The sequence below is a fragment of the Macrobrachium nipponense genome, chromosome 11 (assembly GCF_015104395.2).
Source record: "Macrobrachium nipponense isolate FS-2020 chromosome 11, ASM1510439v2, whole genome shotgun sequence".
NCBI lineage: Eukaryota > Metazoa > Arthropoda > Malacostraca > Decapoda > Palaemonidae > Macrobrachium > Macrobrachium nipponense.
Window position 1 is genome coordinate 291,388 of NC_061087.1, and position 17,864 is coordinate 309,251.

The following is a 17,864-nucleotide window of genomic DNA, read 5'->3' on the forward strand; positions in this document are numbered from 1 at the left end:
GAAGCTGGAGGCTGGAGCAATGAATACTGATATGGGTGATAGAAGAATGAATGGCGGTGGTAGGTACCTATAAGCATTTAGGAGTGAACGTGCCGCTTCTGAAGAACTATTTCGAAGTTAGGCAATGATGCTAGTAAGAAACATAATTAACTGACTCTGGTCTTCTGCAAAATGCACAAGATTTCCATTTTCCTTTAATGTTAATGTATAAACAGTTCTGTGATCCTGGTAAGATAAAGCTAATAAATCTGTGTAACTTGGATATCTAAGACTGTACTTACCTACTCTCTGGGCTTCTTTTTCACCAACTAAAAACCGTCTCGATTAACAGTGTCCCTTCAGTCACTTAAGTAATGTTGATCTTATCCCAGACGAGCGCCATCGCTATAACAAATCACTGATTATTCGAGAACACCGAACACTTCGAGTTCTCTCCTTAACAACTGAAACGATTTCCTACAACACCAGGAGAGCGAGTCTCAGGTCTGTCGTACCAATAGCTAATTAAACATGCTGCCGCTAGTTCGATACGTCATACCGAAAACAAATAGTTATAAAAATCTCAATGACTCATTACTTTTCTAAGCAATGAAGACTTCAAATCATTCAGAACATAAGTTGGAGAAATACATTTTAATGTGAGTGGTAAACAAAATCAACTCGTTAAAATAAGCAGTTCGCTCATAATCTAGAGCTAATATACTGAAAAATTGGAAACGACCGTTGGAATATCAGCACGGGAAACAAACGAAAAGTTTTGTTCATCTACTATGAGATTCAGGGCCTCTGTAACACGGTTTTTTCGCAATAACTTTTTATCTATGCATTTCATAAATATAACGCTTATTCAGAATACATATTATATCTACACATAAATTTTGACTGTATTCTGCATTACGTAGGTTGAATAAATTTGGTACTATAATGTAAAAGTGACCTTTTTTGAAGACGGGCCAACTTACTCAGAGAAAATGTTTCGAACGCACTCGTTACGTAACTTATGACAGCATTTCTTCCCTCTTTCTCGATGGATGATTGGCTATACGTAACGAAGGCTAAACCTCTGGCAACAATGACATACAAATTTAAATACAAGCAAAGCAGTACACCTTTATGAACTCTGGAACCTCTCCACTGATAATTATCATAATGAACAAACCAACAAAATATGTTAATAAATACAAAAACACTTCGATTATTAGTCTAACTCCCAAAATAGGTTTCCTAAGAAATTACAGTCTACTTTATAGGTCACAATCAGATTGACAAGATGTAGGGAATAGTTGGTAATTTTCAAAAACATAGTAGACAAGCTTGATTTGATAACTTCTATATCCAATGTCAAGCAATTTTTATTTATTGGCTATCTACCTATTTACTGAAAAAAAAATAGCCGGTACCGTATATTGGCTTTAAACTTGCACCAATAATTATCGTCAGAATGATGACTTCATGAGGCCCCACCCACTTTCGCCTCTTTATAATTCAGGATAACACTGAAGGCTACCATGGGCACTGTTGGATTAGAAAATTTAACATCTGTCTATAAAAACAAATTTCTAGAGTAGTTATAAGAAGTGCTAAATGATCCTCAATGGGATACCCCAGCCAGTTTGGGCCTAAACGTTTAATTCATGTATATTACACTATACTGTTGCGGCACTACGGCTACAGTATAATTACACGCTAGCACTGATACCCCACCCACATCTATGTATCGTTCCGCCATTCATAAAGTCTTTGGGTTTCAGAGCCGAAGAGTTTCTGTCTGGTGGATGGGCGGGGCAACATTTAGTCAAAAGGTGTTTGTTTACCTTGCTTACGTAATGAATGTTTTTCGACTCTTGGCTCGTAATCATTGGCCATGGCGTCGGCTAGAGCATTTTTACTCTATAAAAATTAAAACTATCGGGTTTAGGTTATTGATAATGCTAACAAAATTTGTGTGTGGTTGTAAAATATACATATGTCAACTTTCAGCTACATCCGATGCTTTGACAAGGAGCAAAGTCCAAAAAAACCGTGTTACAGAGACCCTGAATCTCATAGTAGTACTGAGCAACAGGTTTAGTTACTATATAGTTCCTCATACATATAAGGAGTCTTCGAGAAGAGCACTTTCTTTTAAATCTCAGCTGAAAACCCTTAAGGATGGAATCAACAGATTTCAGCCTGTATAGACAGGTTAGCTGTAGGAAAAGGTGATAAATAAATAAACATGAAACATGCTGGAATTGCAAATAAAAACGTTTGCTTTGTTATGGCTTCGATAAACTAGCACAACTCACTGTGTGATGGAGGTTAAGCTCGATTGCCTTTTTGCCATCTAACGGTTTATCTATGAGAAGAAAATTTTTAAGTTTTAGAAAGGAATCAATTGTATATGTAAGTTAATCGTTGCCTTGTATTATATGCTGGTAGGCTAAAGTCATTCCGACTATTTTAGGTGTATGTGGCAAATGAATGGGAAATCTAAAATAAGGCCAAGAAGTTGTTGCTGGGAAAGGAAATAAGGGCAAAGTGGCAAGTAGGTGTGATGCCGCCATCACTAAAGATTCTTTCGAATCTGACAGTTAACGGAAATTAAAATATATACTATATATATATATACATATATATATCTATATATCATATATATAATATATTAATTAATATATATAATATATATATATAATAGTAGTACTATATATATATATATATATATATATAGAGAGAGGAGAGAGAGACGAGAGAGAGAGAGAGAGAGAGAGAGAGAGAGAGTGAGAGAGAGAGAGAGAGAGAGAGAGAGAGAGCCAGTGGACCATGTGAAAGATTGGTGAATTTGTCGCTACGATATCTACAAGTTCAGGATGAAATGTCATGTATATTATTAAGGAATATTAAAAAGCAAGGGAAAACTTACAGAGGATGAATCAGGAAAGTGGAAATGGTCAGGGGCAGCCAATGAAAACTCATTCAAATATAACATTGTTTTTAAATTATTTATTTGCCAGTTCTGCTGACTCGTAACTAATCTTGTAAATTCCTCAGTACGTTATTTGGGAGCACAATGCGAAGAATTGTAGCAATCTTTTCTTACGATGAAAAAGAATTTTAAAACATTCGTGCAAACACACACATCTCTCCATTCCACCCTATCATCTTATCTTCTCTTAGTTTTCATCATTAGGTCTGTTCCTTCCAACTCTCCTATTACACACACACACACACACACACACACACACACACACGCACACACACACACACATATATATATATATATATATATATATATATATATATATATATATATATATATATATATAATATATATTATATTGGCTGAGGATCCAAACTCATGTGGCCAGTGACGGATTTAGGAGGGGACCGAGTACCTCAGCAAAAAAAGAAAATTAATAATAAAAATATATATCAAAACTAATTATTAAATAATAATCTAGAGGTGCCCAATTAGATAATAAATCACGGAAACTAAACCCCCACCCCTACCCAAGCTGTGAGGGCCCTCTTTGCTTGCCCATAAATGAGAGGGGTCCTAGGCTAAGGTCACCGGCCTAGGGCCCCACATACCCTAAATCCGCCCCGGCATGAGAGGATTAATGTAAAGGTTGTTGCCGCCATAAATAATGAGAGATAACGCTCAATTTCTATAATGAAGGCACAAAATTTCGCTCCACAGTCTCTATGGAAGGAACCCCAAAGAAAACAATTAACTTATACCTACCCTATAAGTCAGGGATTCTTACCATTTATATATATATATATATATATATATATATATATATATATATATATATATATATATACGATATATATATACGTATATATATAAAAGTATGTATATATGTAGCATATGTGTAATTACAAACATAAATATAAAATATACATAAATACACACACACACACACTCATATATATATATATATATATATATATATATATATATAATATATAGTTTTTAAGATAGTGCAGTTAATAGCTTCATTTCATGTATCATTATATATATATAATATATATATATATATATATATATATATATTCTATGCGTCAGATGAACATTTAAAATGATTTTATATTTCACCAAAGTTATTTTGAATTCATTCAAATTAGATATATATATATATATATATATATATATATATATATATATATATATATATATATAGTTTTAAAATAGCAGTTAATAGCTTCATCTCATGTGTCATTATTACTTCACCCAAATTTTTTATAAATCCCGCAAGAGGGCAAATCCTGTTCGTGTTCACAGCCGTAATCATTACCTAACCCCGTTTTAGTTATTTCATTTCTCCATAACTAAGTACGTGTTTAACCTTATGCCGAAAGCGTTAGGATCAATAACCATCACATTTTCTTGGTCGACCATGACTCATCAGGGATGATCAATGGCGCGCTAGCGATCACTAGGCCGATTTAAAAAACTCATCTACATCTATCGCGTCGTAGCACTTAACTGGTGCGTGATGTCGCACACGGAAGAGTTCTCATTCGTCTCCCGGTTCTGATTTAACGATTTATTCATCCTCTTGGCAGCTCACGACTTGAGCCGAATTTCCAGTTCAGGGGAATGACTGGAGTGTTTCTTTATTGGCTGAAGATCCAAACTCATGTGACCAGCGGCGGATTTAGGAGAGGGCCGAGCAGGCCAAAGGCCTATATATAGAGCCCCGCACCTCAGAAAAAAAATGATAATAATAATAATACATAATAATAATAATTAGAAATATATCAAAATTAATTATTAAATAATAATAATAATAATAATTAGAAATATATCAAAATTAATTATTAAATAATAATCTAGAGGTGCCCAATTAGATAATAAATCCCGGAAACGTAACCCCCCACTACAACCCCAACCAAGCTATTAGGGCCCTCTTTTCTTGCCCCTAATTGAGAGGGGTCCCTAAGGTTACCGGCCTAGGGCCCTACACCGTGGCCACGCCTACACACCCTAAATCTGCCCAGCCATGTGACGAATTAATGCAAAGGTTGTTGTCGCCATAAATAATGAGAAAGATAACGTTCAATTTCTATAATGAGAGGCACAAAATTTCGCTCTACAGTCTTCATGGGAGGAGCCCCAAAGAAAACAATTAACTTACCGTGTAAGTCAGGGGTTGTTAACATTTTGATGACTCCGGAACCTCAGGGAATTGCCCAATATGTTTCCATACCCCCTTTGCTCCAGTCCTATCTGTTGACAATATGAATTGCTGAGAATAGATCATACAAGAAAATCAGAAGCATTTATAGTTTTATATAGTTATTTATATTTCAAAATGTCCCCATGTATACACTCACACATTAAAATCAAATATATACAGATATCCAGAGATCAAGTCCCATACCCCCAAGCATGTGGTTAGGTATGGATACCCACTGTTAAGAACCCCCGGTGTAAGTGATGAAAGAATACCTGCTTAGGAAAAGAGGTCAAACCGAGGAAGGAGGAGGATAGCAGAAAACAACCTGGGATCCAAGAATCGCCTTTTTGTCACCTGATTTAATTTAGTTCACTCGTGAAGCATTTAGGGACCTTCGGTGGCATTCAGGAATTATAAACGATCTCCCACATACGGTGCAGCATAGAGTTTTTTCAGCCACCGTTCGTTTCTGTTCTAGACACTTGAATCAATGAATTGATACTTTTCGGTTTAAATGATTTATCACTGGTTGATAAACTAAAATCAGTCATTATTCCGGAAGAAATGGTAAAGTCAGGGTAACAAGAATGATGGGTGTTAAGGAAATATTCGCGAAATCTGTAAATTTCTACAGTAGATTAGGTTACCGTAACTCAGCAAATTTTATATAAAATGTTGTACATACACACACACACACACACACAAACATACACACACACACACACACACACACACACATATATATATATATATATATATAATATATATATATATATATATATATATATATATATATATCATATCAGAAGGCGCTGAAGATGACAGCATTAAACATAATATGTTTAATTCGATACGAATAAAGTGACATATTATGTCACTTTATTCGTATCGTGACGTTTCGAGACCAATGTCTCATCATCCACACTAAAATAAAAGATAAAAAACTGATATGCATGACAGCATTAAATAACTTTTTTTTTTTACATAAAAAACACATTGAATAAAGTAAATACAAGGAAAGTTACAACATTGAAATACAAGTTACTCTAAAAAAATATATATATATATATATATATATATATATATAATATATATATATATATATATATATATATATAAATTATAAGCATTATAAAAAAAAGACACATCTCAACGACGTTCGGTTCCATACAGCATCCGAACGTCGTTGAGACAAAGGTGTCTTTTTAACTACTCCTAATTTTAATAATGCCTTTTTATTTATTTATATGTTTTGGTTTATTTTATTTTATTTTTCAGCGTAACTTATATTTCAATGTTTTGTAAATTTCCTTGCATCACTTTATTCAACGTGTTTTTTATGTCAACATAAATAATGTAATGCTGTATTGTATATAAGTTTTTTAGCTTTTATTTCATTGCTCTCGAAACGTCGCTATACGAATAATGGTGACATATGTTTAATGCTGTCTTCTTCATCATCTTCTGATTTGTACTGCCCAGGAATAGCCTAACCATCATGTATATATATATATATATATATATATATATATATATATATATATATATATATATATATATATATATATATAGCACATTAAACACGCGATTTGGTTATCACACATCACCACAGGTGAAATAATAAGAGACTAGTAGGTATAGGTTCTGACCGGTTTCGACTATTTTTAAGCATTAACAAAGGACTGAAACATAAGAGCAGAGGTCGCAATGTATATGGTAGAGGGACAATACGGACAAAACGCACAAACTGTTGACAAATGTAAAAGGGGTAGAGCAACAAAACTCATTAGTGCTATGGCCAGATAGTGTTTACAAATAGGATCTTTTTCCATATACATTACAGGATCAAGTTTATACATTGCTTGACCGATATTCATGTTGGACCGAAACTTTCTTTTCATAAAACCACACTCGGTGATATTCCTTTCCAGTATTATCAGAATAAATAAACTATCTTTTTTATTCCTTGCCAATAGACTTTATGATGGCCCTCATTGATATGCGCAAAAATTTCGCTATTCACCGGTGCCTATCGAACACATTTTTTATGCTCTTTTATTCTCTTTTCTAGTGTTTCAGTTTGACAATACAAAGTTATCTGTACAGGTCTTACGTGGAATTCCATATACACGTCCATTAGTATTGCGGCGAGAGTTCTTTATGAGTGCACATTTATTGTTCTTAAATAATACATTAACTCCATCACCCTTTTCTTAAGAATTTAGGAGTTAAATAGCATTTAAGAACAATCAACAAAGAAACTTGTACTTATAAAGAACTCTCCTGACAATACTAAAGGATGTGTTCATAAAATTCCATGTAATCTTGTGATAACCTTAATGTTGGTAACATATGGAAAAAAACAGCTGGAAATTGGCACATACTCACCATTGAAGCAACGCCCAATACTCATTGTTGTTATGAATATATATATATATATTATATATATATATATATATATATATATATTTATATATTATATATATATATATAATATATATATATATGTGTATGTATGTGTGTGCGTGTGTGTAACTAAATCAGGAAATAATGGAACGTGATAAATATGTAAATGAAGAAAAATTCCACGAAGGAAAGAGGAACGACGGAGTTCTTCAAGGCCTTTCGACTTCTCGTCTTTAGTTAGCAGACTGAGTAAAGGACAAGAGGTCGAAAGGCCTTGTAGAACTCCGTCGTTTCTCTGTCGTGGAATTTCTTTATATATTATATATATATATATATATATATATATATATATATATGTGTGTGTGTGTGTGATGTGTGTGTGTGTGTGTGTGTGTGTGTTTAGAAGACAATAAATGCAAAAGTGCATATATCAAACAGCAAAACATTCTAGGATCAACTAGTCATAGCTATTACCCACCATCTTATAACGTTTTGGAACTTCTCATTTTAGGCAGTAATCATACAGAAATAGCTATCAGGCTTAGAGCTGGACACGAAAACGCTAAGTAAGTTTTTCATAAGAAAAGTATTCTACAATCAAGCTGCCATAATGAACCACAGAAGCCAACTGTATCAAACGTAATGATTGATAATTCAATAACTCAGTTCTTTCTCTAAATTTCATGTGCTAAATTATACATGTACTGACCTACCTTAGCATATAAATGTTATTGTGTCTGTCTATTTTGCGCTCAATAGTCAATCTATGAACAAGTTGATGGGAAAGTGACTAGTTTAGACTAAAAGTTGATATTTCTGACTCAGGGTGTCGATACCATGGTTGTTTAATATGCTTATGGAGAAAATTCTGCAAAAGCACGACAGATGTTGGTACAAGTTGCTGACTTTAGGAAAGAAGTCATGAATGAAATATGGAATGGCTGATGTTTGTACATGATAAAGTTTGCTGACGACAGTGAAAATAAGCAGCAGAAACTGGTGAAAGAGAATAAAAGCGCTTTTAGAGGTGAACGTTGACGGTGAATGTCACGAAGAGCGAGGGTGTGAAGGTAAACAGAAGCCAGAATGATGGAAGAATTAATTTCACTAAGGATGGTAAAGGACTGGACGTGGTTAATTCGCATAAGTTAATTATTTGGGGGTATTTGCACTGCTTGATAGTAGGACAGAAATAAAGAAGTGACTCACACAGCAGGCGAAGCGAATAGGATGACAGGATTTTTATACTCTGTTTTTTTTTCCATCTGTCCATGGTAACACTGCAAACCGGGCTTTAAATAGTTACGCTATGTGTAAGTTTTAGGTAAATAAAAGGATATCTGGGTATACATTTGCAACTGAAAAGTGTTTCAATAATTTACTGTGTGCGAATTACACCGTTAATATTCGAAATAGGATATTATTTAAAGCCCGGGACGCAGTGTTACCATGTGCAAACACCCAGGCGGATGAACAGATGGATAAAACCGAGTATAGGTGCAAGAGGTCTGGAGGAGACTACGTCAGGTACATGACGAGCTTATTGAGTCAGCTGCCCTTCTTGGAGGTAAAATGTAGCTACCGACAGCGAGAAAAAAATGTTACAAGCTTTTTTTTTTTTTTTTAAATCCTTTATATCCTTTGATGTCGCGTGTCTTCTTACCTAGTGATGTGCTTAGTCTGCCTTCTGGGTAATCTCACTCTGATGTGAGCGATATAAATAGATTTCAGTATGTGTGGTGAGAGAGAGAGAATCATATGTTTTGTATAATCGAAGTGTCGGTGTTAACCGCGTAGTTACTCCCTCTCTCTAGCATTCAACTGACAACCAGATACAAATTCACTATCTACGTCAACGAAGTCTCAGTGTGTTTAAGAGAACGAGTCCGAATCATTATTTCCTTGTATGGGTGAGCGCTGTTTCTCGGCAATGAGCCGATAGTCCTAACAATATATCACGAGAGAGAGAGAGAAACTTAATAATAATTTGGGCTGGAAAAATACTAGTGAACTTTCCTAATAAAAGTCAATGATGAGCGCTGGCAAGAAACTCAACAACATAGTAAAACATCTTTCTATGATTTTAACACACTTGTTTTCAAGAAAACCTCCTCGCTAATCAGGTACAACGTCAACCTTGTCATTTTTATGAGAAAGACAGAGACTTAAATTCACCTGAAAAATTTTCCCCCTATTTATTTACAAGGAGTATACACTCACCCGTTTGTGTGAATACAGCAGTTATCTTTGTCTTGTTTTTCTGTGAAGCCACTTCCTGTTATGGAGGCTGTTCAATATGTAAAAAAAACAATATATATATATATATATATATATATATATATATATATATATATATATATATATATATACTAATAAAAAGGAGTCCATAAAAATACCAGATTGCAGAAAGTTAATGCTATACTTCACAGAACAACTGTCTCCCTCTTCAGGATGATAAGGAATGAGATCAGAGTTACAGAAAAGCAGTATTTATACCAAGAAATCCACAGTTCAGCCGCTACGTCACTCCAGTTGACAATTTCTTAATATTCTTAATCGCTGATAGAGGGAGATTTTATCCATAATATCTGAGTTCCAAGCTCGTTTTGAGAGTTTCATTGAATTTCTTTGTTTAATCAAAGAAGATTCTACCACCTGGCTTTTGAACCGACAATTTTCTGCTTTATTCTCAGTTTTCACATGAATCTTTCGTACTTAACACTTGAACCCCATCTGCCTTACATTCCCAATGAAAATTATATACCCCTCTTCAAGTACACAATGAAATGTTACCCCCTAAACTCTTGGTTATCTCCATTCTATTACCTATCCCATTTTATAAATGAACAATAATGTCTCAATGTGCCCTTTAGGACATTTGCCTCGACTAGACATACCTTACACCGAATGGATAGGGCTCCCTCAATCCCACTTCACCTCTGCACAAGAGCCACTGACTTGTGTTCCCATCAAGTCACTGCGCCTAGCCAGCCTTCATTTCATATCTATATGTATACTTGAATTTGCAGACCTGCCCGCTCTTTTCCTCCAAGATGACGTGGTTAACTCTGGTACTTCTTGGGTTAGTGGCATTCATTGCGTACTTGGTCTTCAATCAGCCAGACTCGAAGGGTATGCCTCCAGGACCGAAGGGACTGCCTCTCGTTGGCAATGTGTTTGATCTACTCTTCATGAAGTCTCCAGAATACTTCAACAAGTATATCAGACGTTCCATTTACCTAGTTTTCTGTCATTTTATAATCTTATTTTGAATACTCCACATATCGTATTTTGTTAAACTGTCGTAAGAACTATTTTCATTTCTATTATGTTACAGCTATCCGTCTTGTTCTAGGATGCTGACGACAATGATGATAATGAAGTTGGTATAATTCACTTATCAGGAGAAAGAAGGCACTACTTTTTTTCCTGACATATAAAATTCCAAAAATTTTGCTCTTGGAATGGCCCTCCAAACCAGTCGCTTTTTAACATCTACTTTTTTACAGAATGGCGGAAATACACGGTCCTTTATACAGCATCCAGTTGGGTCTTAAACGAGTTGTTGTTATCAACTCCTCACACTGGTTGACACAAGCTTTTGTCAGACAAGGAGACATGTTTAACCATCGACCCAGAGGAACAGTCCTCAGCTTCATAATGGGCGGTAAAGGTAAGAATAGGTGAAACGTGAAAGTTTCATTAGGTCTTATATAACAGGTTGACCTCGTTGCCCGTGGTATTGCAACTGTCCGTCGTTTTGCAGCAGAAGGGTTGGAAGTTACAGTCTCTTAAGTGTCTGATCCATCAAATAGATTTCCTGGGTAGCCATAATGCACTCATATCTTTTCAATTTTGACAAATAAAACATACGGAACAAGTCTTTTTCAATTTCTTTGATGGTGAGAGGGCAAGCAACCCTTTTTCAACATCCATATCACAAGTACGCTGGCCTTTCAACAACAAGCCCTTTCCGAGTAACACTTTTCTTCATTCCTAACACTTGTTTGACATTCATATATCAAGAAACTCTTGTCTTAGTCCCACTGACATCTGACAGAAACACCTATCGTGTAAAATTTTGAAAAATGTTACACTACTCCATAACCAATTAACAAAATTGATTCTATACGAAAGAGAACTCGAAAAAAATTTTGTGCATACTTTTTATTTTGGAAAATAACTGTGCGGTGCACATCCTTTAAAAAATGTAACAGATACTGGCATGAAAATTTCAAACAAGCTGGAAAGCTATCCATGCTAGGCAATAAAAGATCCTATAACAGTTTCATATCATGGAACAGTTGCATTACCTTCAAACGTGCTTTGTCAGTACAGTAATTTCATAAACTAAATCAAATCTTCTCTTAACTCCACTAAAGGTATTGCTGATGCTGAGGATCAGGTCTGGCGGGACTCGAGGCGTTTCACTCTCCATGTGCTTCGAGATTTTGGGATGGGAAAGAGTTCTGTGGAGGCATACGTCAACAGGGAGCTTCATGACTTCTTGGAGACAGTACAGGTGAGTTTCTTGCCACAAGCAACACAATAGCATTACGTCTGAATCAGGGGTTCCATATTACCACTCAAAAACCAAAATCAGTGGTCGCCTACTAAGTATCACCGTCTTTTTATTCTATACGCGTTGGCTTGTGTGTATGCATACAAATACTGTGGATTATATTACATAAAATGGCATGTAAACTTTTTTTTTAAAACGTGTGTTACGTATTATGAGCTTTTGCAACCAAGTCATATCAGCCCAAGTGCCTTAGCAGTTCAAAATTATCCTTTCTTTCAAAATAGCCCCAAATCAAGTATTCAAATTTCTTGAAGTCTAAATCACAGGTTCTCGTCTTGACAGAAAAAGGTAGGCCAACCTTACGACATCCATTATGATATGGCTACATCTGTCCTCAACATCGTATGGCACATGTTCGTTGGCGAGCGTTTCCAGATGGAAGATAAGAACTTGAAGTGGATCGTGGATTCCTTGGAGATGTCCCTGACCCTGGTGGAACAGGGCGGCTTCCTCAATTACACCCCTATGTTACAGTAAGCAAAAACAGCATATCATACCTTGAGGGATGAAAGCAATTACTGCATTTGCATTCGGGTTACGCATCTTTACAAGAGAATTTTTAACTTCTTTTCTTGTTTTTTTTTTCTAGATTTATCGGCACTTTCTTGAAACCAAAGGCCTTCAAAGTTGGACTAAACGTAAAACATCGGCTTGATTATTTCACAAAACTGATCGAAGAGCACAAGGAAAATCTGGACAACCCTGACCGTGGCAATGATTTCATATATCAGTACCTTCTCGAGCAGAGAAAACAAATAGAGCAAGGCAAAGAGAATATAACATTTACAGGTATGTTGTATAACAAGTGTGAAACATACTTTACTTTCCTTATGATTCTAATTTCCAAGCTATTCATGTATTCTAATATTTCTATAAACAACGAAAGTTACATACACGAAGTAAATCATGTGAAGATAAATCATGGGGAATAATATTTTCATGATAGTATATTATACTATAATAATATGGAGGAAAATACTGATTATCAATGTGACTATCATTAATGCCTGGTCCTCTAAAATAATCAAATATTATTATTCTATGATATAAATCAATGGGCGATTAGCTGCTTTCCAGCATCCCTTGGTTTCGCGCTGGTGGGTAGTCTTGTACTTATAATCATAATTTTTTGGTAGTTTAGATTAAACCTATTGCTAATTCCCAAAAATCAGTCTAGACAAAAGGCATACCTTTAAGGAGATTTATATTTCATTGAAATAGTTGTTTATTCACATCTATCGTTCTCATCTTTTAATCCAGGGTTTGATCTTGATTTTAAAGTTTTCCGCGTGGAAATTAAATGCGTCCTCTTCACTCTTTTCCGTTTGGTGTACGTACTGCTCTCCCTCCATAAATTCTCTAGACCTTCTCACTGGACTTTGAAATACTACTTTCATGTCTGTGCAATCTCTCATTTTCCCTAAATTTCCAAATTGTTTTCTTAATTTAAGGCGCTGTGAATAGTCACTCGATATTTTTCAAGAACTATGATGATTATATATTCATTTTCAACAGTTAAACAAGGTTTGCCAACTTCGTTAAAATCATCACCAATCTACTAATAAACTCCGCGCATTTTCCAGGGAAGTTAAGAATAGTAAGAACAGCAAACGGATATGAACATAACTTCAGTTCTATACCTATTGAGTTCTAGTACATCATAGGATGTATTAAACTAATCTTCTAGGTATTACACACCTTTGACTTTCCTACTTTCTATAGTTTCTCCTTTTTTATAGGTAGATATTTTTGTCTCCCTGTATCATTCAGTCAGAACCAAGAATTACAATTATTCATCACTAGACTGCTTAATAATGCTATAAAAAAATATATTGGGAGAGTACCAGGGAAAGGGTGACAACAATTTTTCAAAACTGATAATTGTCAGTTTGGCAGTTTCTATGAGGCAACTACGAGACAAACAATATTCACAATGGAAGAGACTTTATCACATAATTGTGGAGCTAAATTCATTAGACAGTCTCAAGAAAAACCCTGAGAAGAACATATGAAAGCAAAAGGTATTTTAAAGACAATACACGAATGATGCTACTGTACCAACCATAGCACTAACTATAAAGTAATGAATGGCAGGTATATTGAAATTGGTGTCAGTCATAAATCAGTACTAAGTCCTTTGTTAAATAGCATATCAATGTAGGAGGCTACAACAGTGAAAAAAGGGAGACCCCTGGGAGTTTCTATTGATGAAGACCTGGGGTTGACGGCAAAATCAGATGGAGTAGTAAAGCTTTACTCTTTTATACAGCTTTACTGGTGCCATGTCTTTCAAATACTTTCTTTTTTTTCATGTCTGTCTCATGCTTTTTCTTGAGACAGCCTAATGTATTAAGATCCACATTTATGTGATATGGTCTCCTTCACTATTAATATTACTTTTCTTGTAATTGCCCCTTAAAACCTGCCATAATGCCAAACTGACAATCATCAGTTTTAAAAATCAGTTTTAGTCATTGGAAAGAAATCAAAGAAAAAAAGTACATCGAGGACAGTGGGTATGTGGAAGTTACTTGAGCAGTGGGTCTATGGCTTTCCCATCAGCACTAGCATAATTCATTCGACCAAGGCCTGAATTGTATCGTGTAACCTAACAGGCCTTACAATTTCAAGTTAACTATAGACTGGGAAACAAAAATGCCACTTCGTTGTAACACCAGCTGTCCATCGCCATGGGATGATTCTGTCCTGAATTTTATTCTGTGTGGCATACTGCTTTATGTCTAGAGAATTACAGGTAACCATTAATTATGGTTGACGACTGTTGTTATCCATGCCTTCCAGATGGGCTGCCAGATTATTGAAAGCTACCGATTCAGTGCCCTTGAATTATCTAAAGGATAAACCAAAAAGGATATTATCTTCGGATATACTTTTTACAGGAAAGCAACGCAATGGTGATACAATCTTTAGCAGCCTTAAACCTTGGTGTGATCTTCTCTTCCTGGACACAAAAATCTTGTTGAACATATTGGTCCAGAAGAAGCTTGTCTTGTCCATGTTCAAGACTTAATCAGCGTTGAAACCAGCCACCATTATGAATTTGTTGCGTTAAGATCTCTTGAAACTTCACGGATGCTTCCTTGTCAGAACTCCTCATGTCATTAGAAAAGGGAGATTAACTCATTCCTTAAATTCTCATAACAACATGACTGACATCCAATGTAGTACCATTGCAACCTTCCAATATTCACTGACCTGTCTCCTGCACATATCCTTGACCCAATGAAAAGGAGCCTCTTCGTCTCCTTCACGTCTAGGTGGAGCATTTTTATAATGCTCTGTGCAGCTGAAGAAGGCACATTATGACCTGCCAAAAGAACAGCATCCTTCCGAAGGATGATAGATACTGTCAGCTGGACGATTCCTAGTAACTTGGAGATACAACTGATTCTACTATGACATCGTGTAGGTGATGCGTAGGCGCAAGCAATGTAAATAATATTGTGCTCAACAATTCACACTTTCCTAGCAGTTTAAAACTCTTGCTTCTAGTCGACCACCCCGCCACCACCCGCCCCACCTTCCCAGCAAACACCTCAGGTGTGACTGCGGAGACCTTCATAGCAAATATTTGATCGTTTTGAAATGAAACTGAATAATTATTCTTAGAACATAAAGCATAAGCAAAGAATAGAGTACCAAATGGTCGTCTGCGTAAAGTCGACTTTACATCAACACGGTACTGCCTGAACAATGACATAAGTGAAATCAGTTGTCTGAATGTAACGAAGCTACTGACATTTTTTTTTTTTATTCTTCCTAAAGACAACCAGCTGAAATGGTTAATCAGTGACCTCTTCATAGTGGGCCTTGACACAACGGTAACAACACTTCGCTGGTGCATGCTCTTCCTCGTCAGACACCCAGAAATACAGGAGAAACTCTTCCAAGAGTTGGAGGCTGAAATTGGCATAGATCGTCACCCGACGTAAGCATTTTCTCTTATCGTTTAAAAAAACTCAACCTTTGTCTTTCAAGAAAAAAAAATAAACATCCGAGAAACGTAATTTCACGTCACGAAATTTTAGCCAGAGTTATTTCCATGCATTATAAAATAAATTATCAGACCAACGATACAGACCAGTTGTTATTTAGTTTTCTCAACTGGAGCTGAGCAAGGAAACAACTGACATATTTCAAATGAGATGGAGATCATTTATCCACCACAGTAAATGATCATTAACCATAATCAATATTTACTCGATAAACTATAAAGCTACGAAGACCGCCTGAGGATGCCTTACACCGAAGCATTCATCACAGAAATCTTCCGTTACGGCTCAATCACACCGCTGGCTCTTCACGGAAACCCCGAGGAAACGACGCTGAACGGCTACAGAATCCCGAAGAGGTCCTGGATTATCGGAAATATCTACGGAATTCACTGGGATAGAAGTAAGATGAAGTTCCCGTCTCGCAGGTTTTCATAGGTCCATTTATTTTTGTTTCCCAGTACCTATTGTCCCGAGCATTTCTTCTCACCTTTGAAGATGTTCAGTAAGAAACTGCCATTTCTTGTCCCTCTCAATTATTCTGGTATAGCACAGCATATTATTTGCTAACTATTAATAATATATACTTGACAAATAATAAATTGGTATATTTCTCTTTCTTTTCCCAAAAGTGGTCGTGATTTTTAAAAATCTTTCTTGGACCAAAACTTGAGAGAGAGAGGAGAGAGAGAGAGAGAGAGAGAGATGTGAAGAGGACGAGAGAGAGAGACGAGAGAGAGAGTTTAATAAATCAAGTTTTAAAGACGCTTTCAGGAGAAATAGGAAGTCTCCTGAAACCACAGCCATTCTTGAATTGACCTTCCTATTTCTATATTGGCGAACGTTTTTGATGTTTAGTGTTGCGTTGGCTCTGTTGGGTTGGGGGCTGAAAACTCTGAAACATTTATTATTGGCGAAACTCCTAAATAATATATACTTTGACAATTTATAATTGTTATATTTCTCTTGCTTTTCAAAAGTGGTCCTGATTTTTTAAAAATCTTGGACACTAACTTGAGAGAGAGAGAGAGAGAGAGAGAGAGAGAGAGAGAGAGAGAGAGAGAGAGAGAGAGAGAGAGTTTAAAAATCAAGATTTATAAGCCACTGCAGGAGAAATAGGAAGTCTCCTGAACCACCGCCATCTTGAATTGACTCTATTCAAGATGGCGGTGGCTGAACCCTGAACATTATTCTTTACAACTTGTCTCCTATCACAGGTGTGGAAAGACCCTGAAAATTTCCGACCAGAAAGATTCATTGACGAGTCAGGTCAGCTTGTGCGGTCTGAGAACGTCGTGGGATTCTCTGTGGGTCAGTATTTACTGAGTTTTACGTTACATTTAACTTTCAAATGCACAGAATATAGAAACTAATGAATAACATAACCAGAATGTATTAAGTCTCCATTTTTTTAGCACGTGATCTGTTAGGCTTCGTCCATTTCTTTTATATGTATAGTTTTCCCTTTGGCACTGGTAATCTTCTTATGCACGAAGATATGGTAATTCATAGGAAAATGAAAATGGTATGTCTCGGAGACACAATTTACATTTTCCTATATGGAATACAACTGAATTTTCCCTTTGGCGTATAAAATGAACCACTACAAAATCCTCTTTACACCTTCTTGCAATCTTAACATAAATGATAGCTCCTGCTACCATAGTTTCACCATCTAATTCACCTACGTTATCTTGA

At 35.8% G+C, this 17,864-nt stretch overlaps 1 protein-coding gene and 1 long non-coding RNA gene across 2 annotated transcripts in view; one reads left to right on the forward strand and one right to left on the reverse strand.

Annotated features, from left to right (window-relative positions):
• The window catches only part of LOC135214734 (uncharacterized), a 77,724-nt gene that overhangs the window by 32,383 nt on the left and 27,477 nt on the right, over positions 1 to 17,864 (reverse strand). The window contains exon 2 of the long non-coding RNA XR_010314460.1: positions 5,124 to 5,215. This is a non-coding gene — a long non-coding RNA (uncharacterized LOC135214734). The remainder of the gene's footprint in view (positions 1 to 5,123; positions 5,216 to 17,864) is intronic.
• LOC135214502 (cytochrome P450 2U1-like) overlaps positions 1 to 17,864 on the forward strand; it is a 21,082-nt gene that overhangs the window by 2,150 nt on the left and 1,068 nt on the right. Inside the window, exons 2-9 of the mRNA XM_064248905.1 lie at positions 10,601 to 10,788; positions 11,081 to 11,244; positions 11,954 to 12,093; positions 12,436 to 12,626; positions 12,743 to 12,942; positions 15,940 to 16,102; positions 16,391 to 16,569; positions 17,382 to 17,477. Of these exons, the coding sequence (XP_064104975.1) occupies positions 10,625 to 10,788; positions 11,081 to 11,244; positions 11,954 to 12,093; positions 12,436 to 12,626; positions 12,743 to 12,942; positions 15,940 to 16,102; positions 16,391 to 16,569; positions 17,382 to 17,477 (1,297 nt within the window). The 5' untranslated portion in view covers positions 10,601 to 10,624. The remainder of the gene's footprint in view (positions 1 to 10,600; positions 10,789 to 11,080; positions 11,245 to 11,953; positions 12,094 to 12,435; positions 12,627 to 12,742; positions 12,943 to 15,939; positions 16,103 to 16,390; positions 16,570 to 17,381; positions 17,478 to 17,864) is intronic.